Source organism: Choristoneura fumiferana, chromosome 10, assembly GCF_025370935.1.
Source record: "Choristoneura fumiferana chromosome 10, NRCan_CFum_1, whole genome shotgun sequence".
NCBI classification, from domain to species: domain Eukaryota; kingdom Metazoa; phylum Arthropoda; class Insecta; order Lepidoptera; family Tortricidae; genus Choristoneura; species Choristoneura fumiferana.
Window position 1 is genome coordinate 15894620 of NC_133481.1, and position 21920 is coordinate 15916539.

Consider the following 21920-nt stretch of genomic DNA (forward strand, 5'->3'; position numbering starts at 1 on the left):
CGTCAAAAATTATTATTCACGATGATTTACGGTAGGCAAACAGTTCGAAGCAAATTTACCGTCGTTTTACTTGAATGCCCGCTAAAACGCTCGTATTTATTTTGTTAGATTTTACCTGTATATAACATATGCTTAAATGCACATTACAAGTAGTGAAAACTCATGTTTATCAGCACCTGCTGCGAAATTCCACCATCGGACCTCCCGCCGAAAGTCTAAATTTCATCGACATCGTCTTAATGCCACGTACAGTGAAATTGTGGAATCAACTTCCGTCAGCAGTGTTACCTGACAACTATGACATCGTGGCTTTCAAGAAAGGTCTTGTACTTCTTAAAAGGCCGGCAAACGACCAATGACTCTCTTCAGTAGTTTGTACTCATGGCAGTGGTGATCATTTCCCATCATAAGCAAGCGTCATTTGCCGCCCTCTCAAAATAAAAAAAATAAAAAATTTAAAACCTTTAAGGCTCTTTGTAGAGTCTGAAATACTATCAAGTAGCTGAATTAGCACTCATCATCATCATCATGTCAGCCGAAACGTCCACTGCTGACGTAGCTCCCAAAGGCTCTCCACTCAGACCGTCTTGTGCTTTTCGCACCACGCGATCCCGCGATCGTAACCAGGTTCGTCGCTCCATCTTGTTTGAGCCTACCGACAGCTCGAATCTTCCGTCCGCGGAACGACACATCGAGCTTTTAGACCCATCGGCCATCAGGCCCTGCGAGCAATGTGCCCGCCCATTGCCACTTCAGTTTCGCAATTCTTCGAGCTATGTCGAACCTTAGTTCTATTGCGGATATCTTTCTCATTTCTGATTCTATTACACACCGAGAAGAAATCCAATCGATTGTAAAAAGGTGCATGCAGTTGTGTGGAGTACGTGTGCCCGATTATGACCCACGTTATGGCCAGAGCTCTGATGCCATCCAAGCACTCTAATGCACAGGAGCAGAGTTGAAAGTGAGCAAGCGGCGTGTGTTGTTGTAGACAGAGAACGATTTTCCAAGCGTACTACTCTTTCTGGGGTCTGTGAAAACAACAAAAACAAAAGGCTGATCTTTGAAGATAAATTATTTTAAAGTAAATAATTATTTTGTGTGCTTTAAAAATAAAGGGTGATGCGGAAGACGTGATCGGGACTAACTCTACACTTATTAATTTATAATGGATCGTTAACAATCATATTTATGTAAGTAAAATCCTCACACATTTGATTGCGAATTGACCATGCAATTACTTAATAATTTAATAATTAGGTAAAGTAAGTATATTCTAAAAGTATTACAATCTCCTAAGAAAACATTTTCATATGTTCATTATTAGGTATTCGCCTTATCGCAAAAACAATAAAGTCAAATTAGTTAAAAATAATTGAATTTAACATCACGAAAATGCATTTAATTCACGTTAATATTATGAAAAGATGATATTTTCTCATTAAGAAAACGATATGTTTAAAAAATAGTTTGATATTTTTAATATAATTTAGGAATCAAAACAATTTACCTTCTTTAAGTACATGAGTGTAGTAGATATCATAGCCCGTACAAAGTATTGTAATCAGAATGATAAAACCAAATACACCCCTGAAAAGTTCCAAAAACAATAAAATTAATTTTTTAATTGAAAGTTTTCCAATATTCCTTTTTCAATGTCAGGCAAAGGCAGTGGTTTCAAAATATATATACATTAACACATACAATTAAACAAAATTCTTGAAATTGAGAAAGTATGCATAAAAAAGAGAGCAGTAATTTGAAGTAAATATTCTATGGCATTTCATATTTACGAAAAAACAATAACAATAATTATGTTCCGTACGTCATAAATAATCCTAGTTTACCTACTGATTATCTTAAAATAGTATAAATGATAATCATCTAAACAGATTACACAGCACCCTGATTATGGTTTCAAAATTTATTAATTCTTTAATATTTTTTACCATACCTTTAGAAACAAAGACAAATGATATCCATTGATTCCTTACTTACATAGCAGCATAGTCACCAGGAACGAAAGGTTTATCATTCTTCAGGCGGCAGAACTCATCAGTAAACTTGAGTCCTAAAGCTGTGGTATTGATGAGTAAGGTATCGATAGCTTGCTTTGTAGTACAGGTTTTAGGAAGGCATACAGCCAGCCTGAACGATTGGCCAGCTAACGGATTGTCCTCTGCCACCCTAACAATAAAAAGTTTAACCGTTTTATTAGTTTCATGGACATGTTTACGTCAAAAAAAATCAGTTTACACTATCGGTTTTACCTTATCATGTCCGTATCTGTTCCAAACATTTGATTGTACTGCTTTGTCCGAGCTTGCACAGTTTTGATATTCCTCACCATTTGTCTATGTTGTTTTGTCTTCGGTATCAACTCCGGCCAAGGGAACTCGGGCCATTCTTCTGGCCACTTAGGGAGAGTCGGAAGTTCTAAATCATGTACTATTGGGACGTTGATCATACAATATTTGCCTTCTATCACTGATGGCTCGAAATTTTCGCTTATGTCTATGCATTCGTGATAATTTCCATAGTCAACTAAATTGCCTTGAAGTATACCCCGTGGTGTTCTTAATCCAGAATCAAGAACTAAAAAACAAAAAAAAAATGAAACAGAACGATCTGGACCTCCTTAAAATAAGAGATGAAAAAACACAGTCATGGTAAGGAGGACGTTTTAGTGGATTGGGAACGATTTTTAATCCTAATTTATATCTTTACTTAAAATATTAGCGTGACTGACTAAGTGAGAGACAAGGCACAGCCTAAAATACTAAAAATAGTGGCTTGAAATTAGGCACAATACCTTTAGTATATGCCAAATTATATATAAGTAGGTATCTGTATTCGTAGATGTATTGCTGTTACGTTTAAATTTTCTGATCTACTTTTGATGCACCACCTGTTGTAAACTAGTCCTTCCTTCTTTCTGTAAAAAAGGTTGCCTGGAAGAGATCGCTCTTAAGCGATAAGGCCGCCTATTGCTCACCTTGTAATTTTAATAGTTTGTTTTCTGTATCGCTTACTATGTCTGGTGTACAATAAAGAGTCTTTGTATTGTATTGTATTGTATCTGTCTGTATGTACAAAAACGCTTTATTGTACGAAATAAAGAAAAAATACAATTGACAAACTTTAAGATACCTACAGAAATACATTAAGAAACGATTTCTTGAATTTTTTTACGGAATAGGAACAGTTTTGCTTTGAAGGAAGAATAAAAAGGCCTATTTTTTAATCTCCTCAAGACGTAAAACTGCGATAATAAGTTAATATATTTAATACGATTTTATTGTATTTTTTCTACGTATAAATAATAAAAATAGGTATACTTACATGTAGCTCTCAACATTGAATTGTTATTTGCAATATAGTTTAACTGGATTTCACAAAGTTCCTCGTCCAGCACATTTTCATACAAATCCGTATCGAATGCATTTCTAGGTATTTCAAATTCTATATAAGCATTGACATTAATATAACAAAATATAGTTATAATAAAGAAAACTTCTTTCGCCATAATATTACACGTAAGTTTTTGTCAGCCTAAGATCATAATTTACCTACTTTCAGCAATATAATTATTACTTTGTGGGATTTTCCGTTCTTGTGTGATTTTCCGTTCAATTATGTTGTTTTTTCGATGAGCCCGACAAGACTGAGATTTGTACTGATTATTTTATATCACAGCTTTGTGATTAAAATAAGTCAATTACGTGCGCTGTTCTAATTCTAGCTTTGATAAGATATCAAAGCTAAAAATTAGACTAGATCTAGATAGAAATCAAAGCTAAAAAAAAGTAAGACGGTAGAAATTAGGGTTAAAATACAAATATGAAAGGCGGCTTTTACTTTAGCCGAATACTAAAAATTTAGTTTTCTAATTAAATCACCTACTTACCGTTCGCCGTTGTGAATTTTCTTCATAGAAGTATCTGTTTTCAGTATGCTTATCTACTGTTATGGTGTTTAATAAATAATCATTGACCTAGGTCGATTTTAATGAAAATTTGCACTATCAAGTTGAATATTTTGCAAAAAATCACTGAATCGAAAAATCTTTTTAGCAACCCCCTAATGGTTTTAAAAGACCTATCTAACGATTTCCCACACTACAAGATTGGATGAGAAAAAAAAACACCCTCACTTTACGTCTATGGGAAGCACACTAAAAATATATTTTTTAATTTTTTATTGTACTATTTTGTGTGCATAGTTTTCATATATATTCATGCAAAATTACAGCTTTCTAGCATTGATAGTCCCTGAGCAAAGCCGCGGACGGACAGACAGACAAACAGACAGACAGACATGGTGAAACTTTACGGGTTCTGCTTTTGCCATTTTGGCTACATAACCCTAAAAATGGTTTCATATCAAAGTATTGAGATCAATCAGCACTATAATATTCGTAGTTATAATAGTATACTTACATCATTCTAATAATATTACCAATCAACAGTAGAATCTCTGCATTCTTCTCTGCATTCTTATGCACGTTATTAAAATAGATGTAGCTCTTACAGCACAACCAATAATAAATATATAATAATAATCTGAAAATCTCAGTTTTTTCATGTCTGTCTGTCTGTGTATATCAGTAACCATACATTTTTCTCAGGACTGGATGTTCATAAATATCTACAAATTTGTGCGGAACCCTCGGTGCGCGAGTCCGACTCGTACTTGGCCGGTTTTATTTTTCTGAATCAAGCGGCTAATGAATAATAATACAGCAAATTATACGATTTTGCAGCATCCCGAAGACTTGTTTGTGTAACCTTTTCGGTGGCCAAATCGTATACATTGATGATTATTTCTCCTGTATCCGTCTTGCGCTTGCATTTGTTCGGAAATCCACAAAAACAAAATACTAAATTAAGTTCAATTGAAATCGAGGAGCTGTAACAAACGGGGTGGGTGGGTGCTGTATCAAATCGAAAAAATGATGAAATACTTTTCGTTTAATATTAACGATAGAGCAGCGGGTTCGAACTGCATTGTTTCCAACCTTCTAATTAGGCATTAGAATAGTTCACAAATGACGGAATTCTGAGGTAACAAACATAAAAAAAAAAAATCATTATATTCATATTCTTTGAAGTCGATTAAAAATAATACAGACAAGACACGGTGATTAACATTATTATAATTAAGGTCATTTTACTTGCTTCACATTACCTATTTAAAAATAAATGCAGAAATAAAACCATCTATTTCAGACAATTCAATCCATATTTTTTTAGTAGCATGGTTGACTTATAATACTAGGTTAGTTAATCATAATCAAAATATTAATTTTAAAATACCTTTTAAAAAAAGCTTAGCTTTTAAAACATTTTTATAACCATCCCAAGGTCGCTCGTCGTCAACGCGACAATAAACTGTGAAATATTTTAACTATTTAGCTGGTTAAATGACAAAGTCAGAAATAAGATGTACAAGTTCGGTTAAATAAATATTTAACAATAACAATGTTATTTTTAGAATAATTCGTCAATGTCAATAACATTTTGAATTCTCCTATAGTTTTTGAAATAATTAATATTATTAATTTATTTTATATCCAATAAATTACTCAGTCCGTGTGTTTGGTTATATGGTTATATTATAGTTTGATAAAATCTTAGAATCGCAATATCATTAAAATATGTCAATATTTTGTTACAAACACTTATCTATTTTTTATGATAGTTTATTCTTATGTGAACTATTCATCTAGAGTTTCGTTTTGCTAATTTGCCTCTCGAATTCTGGTACAAATGCAGCGTTCACTACTCCTGCTTGATTGTTCAATCCATTGGTTCCTTCATGAGCAACCAGTTTTTCGGGTCTTGTTCTCTTCGGTCCTGTAAATAAATTTATCAATTTATCACTGAAAAAGAAGATTTGCTAACAGTAACAATAGTTATTTGTGTCACAAGGAGCAAAATGGTGTATTTACGGCGAGGGCGTACATTAAATCCAGAATGTATTGTATGGAGGGATTCAAGTGTTAACGCCCAAGATGAAAATAATTTAATAAACTTGAAAAAAATCATTCTTATATATTATTAAAGAACAACCAGCATAGAAAATGGCGTGGCTTCCCAATTATCAACTTTAAAAAATGGCATTAAAACACTTAAAAAAGCCTTGAACAGAAAAGTTGCACTTTGCTCCCTCTCGTCAGGGAGGAAAAGTTACTTTTCTGATCGAGAGATGTGAAAAAACAATTGTTGCTTGTAACATAACTTGAGTGACTACACAACTAAGGCCTACTACGAGTAGTAGCTAAAAGTTAGGTGATGTCTTACAAAATCAGTTTTGCAATATTAACATTATTTTGGTTCCTAATTAGTAGTAGATAGCCTACTCTGGTTATTCAGCAGAGAGCCCTTCTAACTAGAAGGTGGACTGATGATCTGGTAAACGTCGCAGAATTTCGAAGGACACGGGCGACGCGGGACCGGTAAATTTGGGTTCCATGGAAAAAGCCTATGTCCAGCTGGTCTTTATCGACGGGCGATAATTATACTCGAAAAGATAAATCACAGCATTCTTGTTTAGAAAATGAACAGTAATTGATAATGATGAAGCAATGAAAGAATAAATATATTTAAACTTACCTCCTCCCATAACGAGTTTTATTAGCGTAGAGAAAGGCGAGTCGATAAACACGGTAACCACAAACCCGACAAGCAGCGCCGTGGACATATGAGCCAAAAATCTGAAAAACTAAAAGTAATGGCTCAGTTTTTGAAAATCGATCTTCGTATATATTCAACTATTGCTGAATAAACAATTAACCTCTTATGACAGTTGCCAAAAGAGACAATATAAATAATGTCCTGTATCACTTACCTCTGTTAATGTTTTTATGTGATAGATATGGAAAATAATAAACGCACAGACGGCATTATAGAAATCCGTATTAATAGACTGTTTCTGTAATTTTGATAAATTACAGGAACTACATAAACAGAAGGAAGAAGCCGGGGTGGCCGAGTGGTTTGACCTTATGGCCTCAAACCCCAGCGCGCACCTCTGAGTTTTTCGAAATCCATGTGCGAAATTACATTTGAAATTTATCACGAGCTTTATGGTGAAGGAAAATATCGTGAGGAAACCTACACAAACCTGCAAAGCAATTCAATGGTGTGTACAGTGTGAAGCTCCCAACCCGCACTGAGCCCGGTAGGGAACTACGGCCCATGCCCTCTCATTCTGAGAGGAGGCCTGTGCCCAGCAGTGGGACGTATATAGGCTGGGATGATGATGATGACAGAAACTTAACAAAGACTTTGTGATCAAAACAGAAGGGGGGCAAAGGAAGTATTTGAAAGGCAATCATAAAGGCATTAAACGAGCTTTATGTTGTAAGGTTGACGTAATAGCAAAATGAAAAGAGAAGTGGGTTGGCCGGTGTAGGTACTGGAAACGATGTAAAATTTGACAGTAGCGATACTTACATATGCCGAGACAGAGAAGTAGGTAGGACCAACACTAGTGGCATTCACGACGTGCATTAGTGGGTAGTGGAAAATGTACATGGCGAAAGAGATCCGAGCTGGGTATTTCCACATACGCAACGATAGGAACCAGTTGATTGGACCTGAAAACAAAATGCATCGACAATGGGGACTGGATTAAAAAATTAGAAACGCTTGTAACTTTTTATATCAATAGGAATAATCCTTCTTATTAACAGAAAAAAATATCAGATTTTTAAGTAGCATCAATTAATTCTTCAGAGTTTTCTTTACCGCCAAATTACGACAAATAATGCATTAATAAATAATTTATATATCTTTGACTCGATCTTTTTAGTAAAGTCGAGAGTAAGACAGCCGGTGAAATCACTGGCACTTGAGGTATCCCATCTTAGGCCTCTAGGTTGGCAACGCATCTGCAATCCGCCTGGTGTTGCAGGTGTCTATGGGTGGTTGTGATCTCTTACCATCAGGAGACTCACTTGCTCGCTTGCCATCCAGTCGAATAAAAAAAAACTAAAAAATACCATTGATGGAATAAGCCACGGTCATGATTCTCAACAAACAGGGTTTAGTGGAGGGATTCGAAAAGTGATTTCTATTACAATACGAGTAGTGTCTGGCTACATTATAATAGCTTACCTCCGTAACCGTGCGTGCAAGCAAAAATCATCCAACCAAGGCAAGCAGCCCATCCAGGTCTTGAGAAGGAGTTTATGACTCCATCAAGGAATGGACTGTACCAATCAGTTTGAAGAATAGGGTACGCGGAATAGATGATACCCGCAGAAACTACGATGGCGCAGATCCAGCCAAGAGCAACAAAGTACTGAAACACAGGAAAACTTTTAGTATGAATTAATAGTAGTAATAATTAATGTTTTAAACTTTCACGATTCTTATTCATTACTAATGTCTACCGGGTAAGTACGGGTCGCGAATACCTACTAATAATTCCTAAAAAGTGCCTCTACGTTACAACTATTTTATAGCGGTCATGGTTATGAGTAGGAATCCACTAGGTACCTAATAACTAGTAACTATTGTTACTAGTAATAATATTTCTGCATTTTTACCCGACTTTCCGATGGAGGGTTATGTTTTTCGAGCATACTATGTATGTATGGATGTATGTAAGGATGTATTTATGTGGGTAGGTATGTAGGTATGTCGATTTATATAATGTACCATTTTCACAGAAATATCAAAAGAGTATAAAATAAAAAAATAAATTTATAAAATCAAAAATCTCGACTGCCTTAAAAACTAAAAAGACGAAAATAAGTCTACTGGTCTAAAACTCTGTGAAGTACCTTAAAAAAGTGATAAATAAATAAATAAATAAAAGTTCAACAGTCGGAACCCATTCAAATCGTAACCAGCTCTAACATTCTTGGTAAGGGGCCCCGACTGTTGAACTTTAAATTAGCTACTTGACAGAGTTCCAGGCCACTATTAGACTTATTTTTTTCCTTTTAGTTTTTAAGGCAGTCGGGTTTTTTTATTTTTTTTATTTAATGTTTTATTCATGAATGTAATGTTTGTATTACCTTTGGCATGTTGATTTGCTTCCCTTTGTAAATATTAAGAAGGTAACCATACAGCATACCGACAAAGAAAGGTGTGCATCTTGTCAGCGTATTTACATAATAATATTGCATATAAGTAGACTGGTCCTCGGGGTCTGTTCGCCTGCAAAAACAAAGTCAACTGATTACTTGAAACAAATGAAAACGGAGTTTACGAAAGATTTAATAAAGCACCATCTAGTGAGCGCATACCAAAACTAAAACGAAGCAATAAGTTACTAAATCTTGCAGTTTGTTGTGATACATTCTAAGAGATGGCGCTTTTATTAGCTTTAAAGGTAAATAAGGTGCTCTTACGATGGAATAACGGGTGCAGGTTGGAACTCCATCAAATAATTATAAACCGTTGATGCTGTCAGTGAAATCAACATGGCGAGCGTCAAAGCAATCCAAGCTGATCTTTTTTTACCAAGCACCCAGAATAGAATTAGGGGTGAGAGGATGTGAAGCTGGACGTCAACTGCTAGATACCATGTTGGTGCAATGCACTGAAATCATTAAATATTTTGTTAAACTATTTCTATATTTAAATAGTGTTCAAAAATCACGTTGGAGGCGTCATCCAGGGTTAAAAAAGCGTTAAACCTAGGTAACGATGAATGCCAGCTACTTACATACTCTAAGTATACTATACACCAACATTAAGGAGTTACAAATAAAGTTTGAAATAACCAGCTAAATTTGAATTCAATTGGTGAGGCGTCACGTTACCTCACTGTTTAATAAATTACACTGTCATCCTACATATTTTTTTCCAATCTATTAGGGAGCGGAATTCTAGTTTTAAAGAATCTCTATTATACGAGCAACAATGGTTTTTGAAAAAAAAATTGTAGCGAAGTCAATACCTGTGGAGGATTCCCTGTAAGTCTTTGAACTTATAACAATTTTCACAATTTTATTGTGTAGGTATTTGACAATCATAACTTAGTTCATAGACTAAATCACCAGTACGGTCATAGTGAATTTCTTTTATTGTTTTTTTTTAATATATATGGCTCTATCCATTGGAGAACAAATTTTATTTTGCCAATGTCTACCTAGTAGATTTTGTCATTGTACGGTAAACAAAATCTAGAAAACGAAATAAAGTAATAGTAGATGAACGATGACTGCGCGAATCCCCAGTGAATTTGTATTTAGTAATTTTGACAATAATTATCACAGAAAAAAAATTTGGTTACATATTATCTGCATCTTCAACGGGACCGCTATTAATACTGAATTAGAAAATTTGGTACCTAATTACCGCAAAACTATCGTAAATACCACTTCATTAGCCATCTCTGATATGAATTTAAATTTGTGACGTTATTTAGAATGACTACTTAGACGTAGTGGTCATACTTTGCTTGCAATGCCATCAATCGCTTAGTATTTTCCACTGCTGATAAATTAGGAATCAAGAAGAGAATCTCTTACCTGGTTTCTAGGGGTGACATAATTTTGAATGTGCAACAAAGTGGGCCACCAGAAACGTCTGCATTTGTGCACTTTATGGGCCACGATATCGCCCCACTGTGGGCCATCAGACAGATGGTTAAATAATGTAGCTTGTAGGAGAACACCAGCAGCAAGAACCGGGAACATACGCAGAAGGCGATGTAGGTAATATAGGTGAACGTTTCGGATCAACCCCACTGAAAAATAATTGAATATATCAAAATGTTACAATACAAGGACACAAAAACTACAAGGACAATAAATTGAGACTAATTTATCTAGTCCCAAACTTGCGACGGATAAAAAATTATTAAGTATATAGGCAATAATCACATATTTTTCACTACACGTGCTTGAATCCATATAATCTGCGTGCGTGAATAGGAATTTCTGCATAAAAAATGTTTTATCAAAATTTGTTCACGAGGTATCGGATAACTTTAGTCGGTGTCTCTGGCGATATCAGGGCTAACTTTTTTTTGCCCAGGGACTGAGCAGTGAAGGAAAGCCGCAAGCATGAGCATGCTTGCGGCATTCCTTCGGCAAAGAAATATCGATCCTCTGTATTTAATCTACGCAGGGCAAAGTACAAAGCACTATTGTACTTTTCCTTGCGTAGATTAAATACAGAGTATCGATTTTTTTTAATATTATGCTGTTTTTGTCATAACTAGATATTCCTATACGCTGTTTCTATGGCAGGAGTAAAAATGAACATTGAAGAAGTACAATGTATATTTTGTCCGATTAACTTTTTATCATTATGCTCTTAGTACAAACTTTCAAAGTATTGGCTATTTAATCATCACTCAAGACAATAAAATTTATTGTTGTATCATATTTTAGAATGACGTTGAGAGATACATGCGAAAGGTTAGCCATAGTAAGTTTTTTACGCTAGAAACAGAGTATATTTCGAATTCATAGTATTTGCTCCGAATTGGGATGGAACCCAAAATCCTCAAGCATTATTGTCGGGTTTTCTGACCATTATTACCTAGATTAAATGATCTGATCTTCAAAACTATGCTATTAATTTTTATTGAAACCAAGCCATGTAGCTAAATTAAATATCAAATTAAATTTTAGGTCACAAAACACCATTTCTGTTACAATCATCATCATCATCATCATCTCAGCCGTAGGACGTCCACTGTTGGACATAGGCCTCCCCACAGACCTCCAGTTGCTTCGGTTAGCCTGCATCCACCGTGAACCTGCGGCTTTAACCAGGTCATCCGTCCATCTTGTTGGTGGACGTCCTACGCTGCGCTTGCCGATCGCGGCCTCCACTCGAGAACCTTTCCGCCCAACGGCCATCCGTTTTCGTGCTATATGGCCCGCCCATTGCCACTTGAACGAGCTGATTTGCTTGGCTATGTCGGTGACCCTTATTCTTCTACGTATCTCCTCCTTCCTGATTCGGTCCCGTAGAGAAACCCCAAGCCCATTTCTGTTACAAAATATGGTCGAATTTAAAATACTTACTTTGACTCATCTTTCCCACTGAAGTATAAACAATTAACAGTCCACTTAGCAAGAAGAAAGTGTCTACAGTTATTGGTGCAGCCAAGATCCAGAGCGAAGGGAAAGAGACCATCCACTGTAATTAAAATTATTATTTTTACTTAAAATAATCAACATCAGCTGGAAGGCGTCATAGTGGCTACTCCAGATGATATGGTACGGTTGAATCATTATTCGTAAAATATACCTAAAATGATATGTAAGCCTCATATCCAACCCGAGAAAGCATTTTGAAAATAATTTACATTTAGCGCCTAAGTGCGGCGCCGGCCGCCGAGCGAAAAAGCAAGCATTGAACCAATAATAAAGCAAACCAATAACAATCTTTCACATCATTTAAGTTATATTTTACAAATAATGGTTCAACCGTAAGTCGGAGGAGCCAAGCTTGGTATGTTTTGAAAATGATTTTTTTTTGAATTTAAAACAAGTACTGAAATATAATGATGTGATATATTTAGAGTCAGCTTAGTGGCCCTTTCATTGATATTTAAAAACATATGAATGTTACTAGACTGGCCAGCGAAAGCTGTCCACGAAAAACCGCGGCAAATAAAAAAAATGACAACACTTGCTGTACACTGACTAATAAACGACGTACTTAGATAATTATTTAAATTTTCCAGATATTAAATTATACTCGGGACTCTTCAGGCTGCATCAAAATTTATGTTGTAATGGTGTGGAGTTGATGATGCACTTTCGGAGTCCCTTGGTAAATTTTATGACCTTTGTCAGTGCCCATCTACGTACAGTGAGCATCAAAACTAGTAGCTGTTATACACTTTCATACTTTGTCGTTTTACAGCCACGTACTAACGCCATGCAAATGTCAATGTGTGTCAATGCGACAGAGTAAAAAAGTGACCCGCTACTTTTGATGCTGACTGTACACTCCAGACTCATCAATAATTATTGGACCAGGATGGTTTAATTAAACAAAAAAATATATTTATTTCTTATAGCAAAAGTATCAAAATTATCTAAGCCGGGCTAGAATGACAATATGTCAATTTCGACAGTCTCAAAAATGGTACCAGATTAAAGTTTCGTAAAAAATGCGTGAACAGCTTTCGCTGGCCAGAGTCTACGGCCTTGTAGGGTCCAGTTTGTACTGGCTAGAATAAGAACGTTTTGTAAATGCCACGAATGCAGCGAATAAATCAATATAAATATGAATGCATATGTTTTTTTTTTTCAATACTTACCGAGAAGAAGTCAGAGCGGTTGTAGAAGGGTGCGTGTAATTGCGTGGAATAAGTGTGGCCGACTATAACCCACATCATAGCCAGAGCTCTGATGCCGTCTAAGCATTCCAATGTACCGGGAGCCGAATTGAAGGTCAGAAGGCGGCGGGTGTTCGTGTAGAGGGAGAATGACTTTCCAAGAGCACTGGCTTTCTTTGGGTCTAGAAAAAGGAAATTTGTTGTGTTAAATTTTTTTTATCGTCATTTGGTTTAGTTTGTAAATCCTTAAACGTGCTGGTAAACAAAAGAGATAAAGAGATAAAGAGAAAGAGAGCAAAATTAAAGAGAGAGCGAAAGACTGAAAAGACAAAAACAAGATATTTATATTAAACTGCTGATAAAAGTCATTTAATAATATCAAGCTTTTGTTGTAACTATTTACTTTCTTGAATTGAAATTTAAATCCCGTAATGATTGAATTGGCTTCCAACCGAAGCAACTGGAGGTCTATTAGGGAGGCCTATATCCAACAGCGGACGTCTTACGGCTGATATAATGAATGATTGGTTAAGGTAATGCTTTGAACTTTCGTGATTCTCACTCGATAACTCGGGACTTAATTATGACTACTACGTTTATTGTTAAATTGTACAATGCAGCAGCTGTGGTCACGATTTATGTGGTCTAAATGTCGAGACAATATCAGCAATAAATATTGTAGTCGCGATTATATCGCAAATTACATTAGTCATGATTGGATAAGATGTTAAATAGTCTCAAATAATGCAGTCATATTTGTAAACGTGTTGTGATTTTGATATTCAATGACATCACTTTGCCATCTGCCGGAATTATGTATCAATTTGGGATTAAATCGATAACCTAATCCCTATCAGCTGTCACGTGCATACTTACAGATAATTTTATCTATATAGATGTACTAATTATAAATGTGAAAGTAACTCTATCTGTCACATGTACTCTAAAAACCCCTGAACTGATTTAGATTTGACACAGGATCCAGGTCAAGACTCAGAGCAGCAAATGGTTCTTATTCCACAAAACGACACAGTTCCCCCGATTCGCGATAAACGAAGTCTTTGTAAAAGGAGTCAAGGGCCACATCGTTATTAAATCAGCTGTAGGACGTCCACAGTTGGACATAGGCCTTCCCCGTAGATCTCCGGTTGCTTCGGTTGGAAGCGGCCTGCATCCACCGTGCACTAGCGGTTTTAATCAGATCATCCGTCCATCTCGTTGGTGAACGTCCTACGCTTCGCTTGCCGATCCGCGGTCTCCATTCGGTAAATTATTGGCCCCAACGGTCACTTCTCCGTGCTATATGACCTATTATATGCCCCCCATTGCCATTTCAATGTGTTAATTCTCTTGGCTACAGCGGTGACCCTCTTTCTTTTGCGTTTCTTGTCATTTCTGATTTGATCCCGTAGAGAAACCTCGAGCATAGTTCTCTTCATAGCACGCTGAGCAAATCAGAGCCACAGCTTTTTAGTAGACAAGATAATTAAAGTATTAATTAGAGCAACTGCGGTATTATAAATAAATGTCATCGCATTGAAAATCAATTGGCATACATTAAGTTTCCGTAAAATAAAAGTCATCTCAAGAAGTACCATTATTATAACTACAAACTACAACCAGTCATTTATGACATTAAATGCTATCTATTTCCAAATATTTGTCATTGTCATTGTACTGTTGGTACAAAATCAAGATCAAGTAAGGGTAGTTTGAAACAAAATCACGGTAAATGAAAGTTATACCTAAATACGTTCTCGCGTTCAGCCTACGCGAGACCGCACGGCCGCAGCGATGCAATGATTTTAGTTCAATAATACCTATGGACCTCTAAAAATAATGCCTGCTTCGAAAAACGACTAACAATGGTTTGGTCCCATAATTATTATGTTTAACCTTGCTTCTTGTTACCATATCTAATCACGATAGAAATTAAAATTAAGATTAGATAAAAGAAAAACAATATAAATCACAGCGAAAAGACAAGAAAATAGTTGTGACGCCATTAATCATAATTCCTAGAATATAGAAATGATAATGGTGACATTTTATCTTAAACCTGATTAAGCAGTGATTGTAGTAACAAATCGCTTGTTTTCCACACTCAATTATGAGCCCTGTTCTTTAAATTCCTACAATTCCTGTGCACGGAGTATCAACATGAAAATATTTTTTCAATCGATTTTTTATAGTTTTTTTTTATTCGACTGGATGGCAAACGAGCAAGTGGGTCTCCTGATGGTAAGAGACCACCACCGCCCATAAATATCTGCAACACCAGGGGTATTGCAGACGCGTTGCCAACCTAGAGGTCTAAGATGGGATACCTCACGTGCCAGTAATTTCACCGGCTGTCTCACTCTCCACACATAGTCTAGAGTATGTTTGCATGTAATGATTACGATTACGACTACAACGCACAAGCCGAGCGAGCGAAGCGAAGAGCCGCAGCAGCAGCTGGCGAAGCGCCTTGGCCAGGTCTTGACCTGGCATTGATCACTTTATTTACAATTTTTATTTATTTATTTTAATTTATTTATTCAGAAACAAACAGTCGTACAATGTGGTCTAATTCCAAAACCATTTCGAGGAATAGGTTTATTAAATCGTTTTATAAAATTTTAGTTAAAAAATACTTAATGATCGTGTGTATATTTGCAAAATAACGTATTCATGACCTTTGTTTGAATTTCATCGTAAATAAACGTTATGTAACTATGCCCCCTAATCATAACACTGCCAGGTGACAGAAGACACTACGTTTTTTTTAAATAATTGTGACGGGCAAAGATAAACGCAATTTTTAACGCCATGGCAACTATGGTTAGCTATAATTCCGGTAACCTATAAAAAGGATTAGAAATTTTAAAACCCAACTAAAACCAAAATCCTTCAAAATATAATTTATTTATTTTTTTGAGACCAATGCCAATGCCGATGCCAATTAGGTTAGAAAATAATTTAACCGTTACCAGTGGCGGTTATAGGATATGAATATTTGCGGAAAATAAAAGGATCAGAGCCTCCCTTGAAAACGTTTAAAATTATCTTCGTGAGAGAGGTCTTGACGCCTTGGTTTGGGTCGTTTCTGGTGTAAATGTTGTGCCATCACGGTTCAATGTGCGTTGGGCACAAAACTCTAAAAAGTATTTTTTTATTTAAAAAACAATCAAATTATGCTTTTAATATTATAAATTGTATTGTGTTTGCTAAATGACGAATAATGCAAACGTGCATGCATACTATCTTTTAATCTCTTAAAGGTATTAGGTACCGTCTCGCGTGTTATTTTAACGAAAAATATAGTATCAAAATAAACTTATCTTATCTTTTCCGGCTTTGGTAATCAAAAACGTTAAAAGATGGTACCTAATATTGCATTAGCTGTGATAAATAAAAAAAATACTCCTGCATTTTAAATGAAATACAACATGGCTACGAACATTTTTGAAAAAGAGCAAGAGATTGTTTGCGTTTTCAATGCTTATGATCATAATATTTTACAACACAGTAATTGGGATTTCTCAATTTTCAACAACGTATAATAAATCGAAAACCATTTGGAGAAATAGGCTTTGTGAAGCGTTTTCAGAAATCAGATTCCAAAAAATATGATAAACTCAGTTATATAAACAAAATTTAAGAAATGACCTTCATTTGACTCCTGCAGTGTCCCGTCACAAAGCAGGTCTACACTCTTAAGCAAATTGGCAGTTTGAAATGTTGCTGTCCTGCTTATAATAGCAAAGTGACAAAGACAGAACTTTAATCACATGATGCGCGCCCGGCTTTAAACAGTTGTCAGTGAGCAGTGACAAGACAAATTAGTAATGCCACAGATTATGTTTTGTATGACCTGAATTTTTCTAGGCAATGGATTGTGGCTGTCTCACTGTGACGTCATCCAGCGTATTTCGTAAAAAAAATATAAAAAATTAAATACTCATTCAAATTAAAAATCGATGAAAATAACCTATATAATTGATGAAAATATTCTATTCTTTCTAAAAATAAAATAAAACTATAGTTTTTTTTTGGTGCATCCCAATCACTTATTAATTTAAGTATATAATCTATTTTTAAACAGATCTAATTGTAATCAATTTAAAGTCTTGAAAGTCTGACAAGAAAACAAATTGCAAGATATTATCGTGTTCATTTGGTCGATAAAGTAATTCCTTTCGTAAAAAAATATCACTATTCCGACATCACATTCATGGTTGAATTGCGTATTTTGTTACAGAAATGAGTTATTAGTAAAAAAAAAAGATAACGTAAGTAGTTATTTTCCATTGTAAGTAGAGCTCTTTAATCGAATAAACTTTTACTTGACAGTATCTACCTACGCAATACAGATTTTAATAAAAATAATAAACTTGCTTTTTTTTTCACCAATTAATTTTGAAATCAACTTCACATCATCATGCGACCTAAGTACTTGGTATCTTTACAATATACACAGATTCTCTTAACTAAACCAATGACGCACAATTTTGTTGTTTTAAATAAATATATATCACAGGTTAATAATGCAAAGCAAAGCTCGCGTTATGGGTAAACGGTAAGTAGATTGTTGCATACTTAGATATGGATATTTAATACCTAATTTTCCAGGACAAATATTGGTATTTTTCCACAAAAAAAAAAATTGTCGCGATCGGGGATCGACGTCAAGTTTTAGAGTCAAGTTCTTTTACTGCTCGGCTAACTGGTATCTATTCAGATGAATTGTTGGCAAAAATTGTTTTAAATTAAAAGATAACTTACCTCCTTTAAGTATGAGAGAATAGTATAAATCGTAGCTCGTGCATAGAAGAGTGATGAGGATTATAAATCCGAAAATAGCCCTGAAAAATAAATATAAATAAAAACTGTTTTACTTCATAATTTAACACATACACACAAACATCACGCCTGTATTCCCAAATGGGGTAGGCAGAGTATATGAAACGTTACCGCTTCGGAGCCACATTTAGCAATTTTAGGTTTTAATTTTGACAAAAAAACGGTACAATAGTGACAGTTTGCTAGCCTGTCGCCTACGGTATACCTTAACCTACGAGTATATCCTTGCCTCTTACGACATCCACGGAAGAAATGGAGAGGTGTAATTCTAACCCGACACCACACGGGGCTTCATATTTAAGTACAATAATATTCACTACATAAGTAGTTAAGTAATATAAAATACATGTTTTTGCACAAAAAATGTCATAAAGAATACCTATTTTAGTAGGTAAAGCTGTAACATTTTATGAATTCGGTATAATTTAGAGAAAATTAGGAATAAAGAATGTCATCATAATCATCATCATAATCCCAGGCTATATAGTTCGCTGCTGAGCACAGGCCTCCTCTTACAATGAGAGGAAAATAAAAAGGTTTCGATGGTGATGGACGGGGATAGAAAATAAATAAATAAATAAAGTGACTATATATAATCAACATTATTTTCTATTGAGTAATTTGATGCCAAATCGACGTCACTAATTATTTTATTTCTAATAAGTACGGATTTGAGATAGTCATCTGCCGATATCAAATTGCTTGTATAGTCCAAAGTTCAAAAGAATCACGCTATCAGCAAAATATTTTCGAAAGTAAACATGCTTCTTGCATTTGCCGATAAACCACGTAAAAGAAATAGTAATATTGTCCATCCTTCGTTTGTTCTTATATCGTTCATTACCAAACCCTGACCAAAGAACAGTGAAAACGTCTACCTATTATTCAATAATCGATAGGCGCTAGGCGACTTCTTTATAGAGGTTATGAAGTATTCACTTTGGCAGAGAAACACGTCAGGCTTTTAATTAGCAAAGTATGTTTGAACACGTCATAATAACTGTCATATTTCTTGATCAGACTGTATCATTAGCTTTCTACAGTACAAACAAAACTTTAATATCACTCGGAATTAGCCAGCTTTTAGATTATCGCGGCCATTACTAATTTAATGATTTAAATTCAGGTTTGAGTTTGATTTTGTGTTCGGGTCAGTCGTCTCGTGATCGACGAAATATCGAACTTCTCTAAAATCAAGATACTTGGAACAAAACCCGGATTTGAATCATAAAATTAGTCAGCTTTTTTTTTTCGTTTTCTGAACATTCAAATGATAATAAAATATTGTATTCGTTTCAACGTAATTTTTTTAGTCATATTGAAAGTAAGTGCGTACCTTTTACTTAAAATATTTTATGGATGCTTTGCAAAGAAGTAGCATGAATTAGAGTTTTTTTCAGTTTATTATTGCTGTTAAGGACAAGGGATTTTCAGATAAAATATCCTAGATATTTTTTAACCGAATAATTACTTACATAGCAACATAATCACCAGGTACGAAAGGTTTATCGTTTTTAAGTCGGCAGAAGTCATCGGTGAACTCTAACCCCACAGCAGTTGTGTTGACGTAAAGGGAGTTAATAGCTTGCTTTGTAGTACATGCTTTAGGGATACATACAGCCAGCCTAAAAGACTGGCCAGCCATAGCACTGTCTTCCGCTACCCTGTTAAATAAATATAATGATGAGCGAAACAGTGATCATTGAGGATTTTTGGACATTAAACTACAACAGTGAGACACATTAACAGTGAAATTAGCGGATAACACAGGTATTTAATCGAGTTTAGCTCGACATGTTTCGGGCTAATTTATAAACTTTCCTCTAACGAGGCAGGCAAAGCAGCCACCGAGGCGTGTGTTCGTAAAGAAGAACTACGAATTAGTTCGAAACATGTCGAGCTAAACTTGATTCAAGATGTTTATTTCCTTTCATTTCACTATGATTAAGGATCTTGAGAGGATGATATTTAAAAAAATCAGATCCGGAGTGCTAAAAAATAAATGTCTGAACATACCTCATAAGATCCATATCAGTTCCAATTATTTGGTTGTATCGTTTCGTCTGCGTTTGTACTTTTTGAATGTTTCTCATTAGTTCCTTGTGCTGTTTTGTATTTGGCAAAAGTTCTGGCCAGGGAAACTCTGGCCATTCTTCTGGCCACTCTGGCCATTCCTCTGGCCACTCAGGAAGAGTCGGTAACTCAAAATCTGGCTGCGTAAACGGAACGTGGATCATACAGTATTTGCCTTCTATGGGTGAAGGTTGATAATCTGCATTGATTTCCAAGCACTGGTGGTAGTTTCCGAAATCCATAAAGTTGCCTTTTAATATTCCTCGCGGCAATCTCAAACCTGCATCGAGAACTGAAAAATAATGCCATTGTTATTCAGTTAGTTACTGTTTGTAATTTTAAAGGTCATAATTTTTTTTAGTCATAAAAACCACACCGTGCTGTTTTTAGAATTTTCAATATTTATTGTTAAATAAGGTATGAATACTGTGTCATTTATAAAATAATTTACTGCAAACAAAATTAATGACTACATGACTTACATTTGAAACTTTTAATTTAATGCAATCAAGCAATCAATATAGATCCCTTAAAAATCAACAAGCTCGATAAAGGCTTTGGTTTATTTTATGGTTTTTGCATTTTATTCAAAAACATTCACATTCATTATTATCAATTTAATCTAATCCCTTTAAACGAGCAATTCTTATATATTAGATTATATATATATATAATCAGAATCTCGGAAACGGCTCCAACGATTTCGATTAAATTTGGTATGTAGAGGTTTTCAGGGATGACAAATCGATCTAGCTTGGTTTATCTCTGGGAGAACCCTTATCGAGAAAATATCATCGAGTTTTAGTCCGAGCAACGCTCGGACGCCCAGGTACTAATAATAATGCTTGTAATAAAAAATCTTATACAACGTAAAACAAACGAGTGGATCAGACATAGAAATAAAGGAATTGACGTGATAGAGTGATAAAAAGGAAAAACGGGCAGAAGACATTGTAAAGTTTTGGAAAGTCTAGAATGGAGACTGCGTGCTAACTCCCGCGGCATACGGCAACCACCTAAAAATAGACAGATGATATACGGCAGTAGGCCGGCATAAATTGGATGCTGGTTGCAAGAGACAGGCAGGACCAGAAAAGCAGGGAGGAGACCTGTGCTCGGAAACGAAGGTTGCTTTACATAGATAGAAAAACTTACATTCAGCTCTCAGCATGGTATTTTCATTCGCAATGTATCTTAATTGCTCCCCACAAAGTTCTCCGTCCAGTACATTTTCGTACAAATCCGTATCAAATGCATTTCTAGGTATTTCAAATTCAATGAAAGCATTTACGGAAGAAAGACAAATGACAGTAACAAAAGCGAGTAACACTTTCGCCATTTTTGGAACTTATTCTAAACCACAGATACTAAATTAATTATAATTATTGCATTGTTTGTACAGCAGTTCTTTTGGCTTTCCGAGGGAAACTGACTGTGCTGTGATTTGGTATGATAATAAGACTAATTTTGTGATAAACATAATTGTATTTATCGATTCAAGATATTCGATCTGACTCAGTTTAATTGATTAGGAAGTTTTAAGAATGAAGGGTTCTGTGGTTTCTTCGTCCGATTGAACAAAATGTTCAACGAAATAAAGTTAGTCTATAATTTGTTAACCATTTGTAAATTTTCAACAATTTCTATTAAACTTCAGTTTAACTAATATAAAAAAACACTTAGAAAGCTACTACCAAGAATCAAATACTCATAAATAAATTTGTAAAAATGTTATAAAT

General features: G+C 35.1%; 2 protein-coding genes across 2 annotated transcripts in view; both read right to left on the minus strand.

Annotated features, from left to right (window-relative positions):
• The window catches only part of LOC141432182 (nose resistant to fluoxetine protein 6-like), a 19271-nt gene extending 15635 nt beyond the window's left edge, over positions 1 to 3636 (minus strand). The window contains exons 1-4 of the mRNA XM_074093664.1: positions 3343 to 3636; positions 2271 to 2595; positions 1999 to 2187; positions 1511 to 1590 (exon numbers count right to left, since the gene is read on the minus strand). Coding sequence (XP_073949765.1) covers positions 1511 to 1590; positions 1999 to 2187; positions 2271 to 2595; positions 3343 to 3526 — 778 coding nt within the window. The 5' untranslated portion in view covers positions 3527 to 3636. The remainder of the gene's footprint in view (positions 1 to 1510; positions 1591 to 1998; positions 2188 to 2270; positions 2596 to 3342) is intronic.
• Positions 3637 to 5322: 1686 nt separating this feature from the next.
• LOC141432179 (O-acyltransferase like protein-like) lies at positions 5323 to 21633 on the minus strand. The gene is made up of 13 exons (XM_074093660.1): positions 21337 to 21633; positions 20125 to 20473; positions 19584 to 19772; positions 18031 to 18110; positions 13246 to 13445; positions 11999 to 12113; positions 10490 to 10707; positions 9365 to 9555; positions 9029 to 9170; positions 8121 to 8307; positions 7458 to 7600; positions 6615 to 6723; positions 5323 to 5855 (listed from the first exon to the last, which is right to left on the minus strand). Exons 1-13 carry the CDS (start codon positions 21518 to 21520, stop codon positions 5725 to 5727), a joined length of 2238 nt encoding a protein of 745 aa, XP_073949761.1. The 5' UTR covers positions 21521 to 21633; the 3' UTR covers positions 5323 to 5724.
• Between the last annotated feature and the right edge of the window lie 287 nt (positions 21634 to 21920).

Coding starts and splice junctions, on each gene's coding strand:
- LOC141432179 (XM_074093660.1), bottom strand. CDS start 21,520: ATGGCGAAAGTGTTACTCGCTTTTGTTACTGTCATTTGTCTTTCTTCC. Junction 20,474..21,336: donor TACCATGCTGAGAGCTGAAT/GTAAGTTTTTCT, acceptor ATTATTTTTCAG/TTCTCGATGCAGGTTTGAGA. Junction 13,446..18,030: donor TTCTCTCATACTTAAAGGAG/GTAAGTTATCTT, acceptor TCCTTTTTCTAG/ACCCAAAGAAAGCCAGTGCT.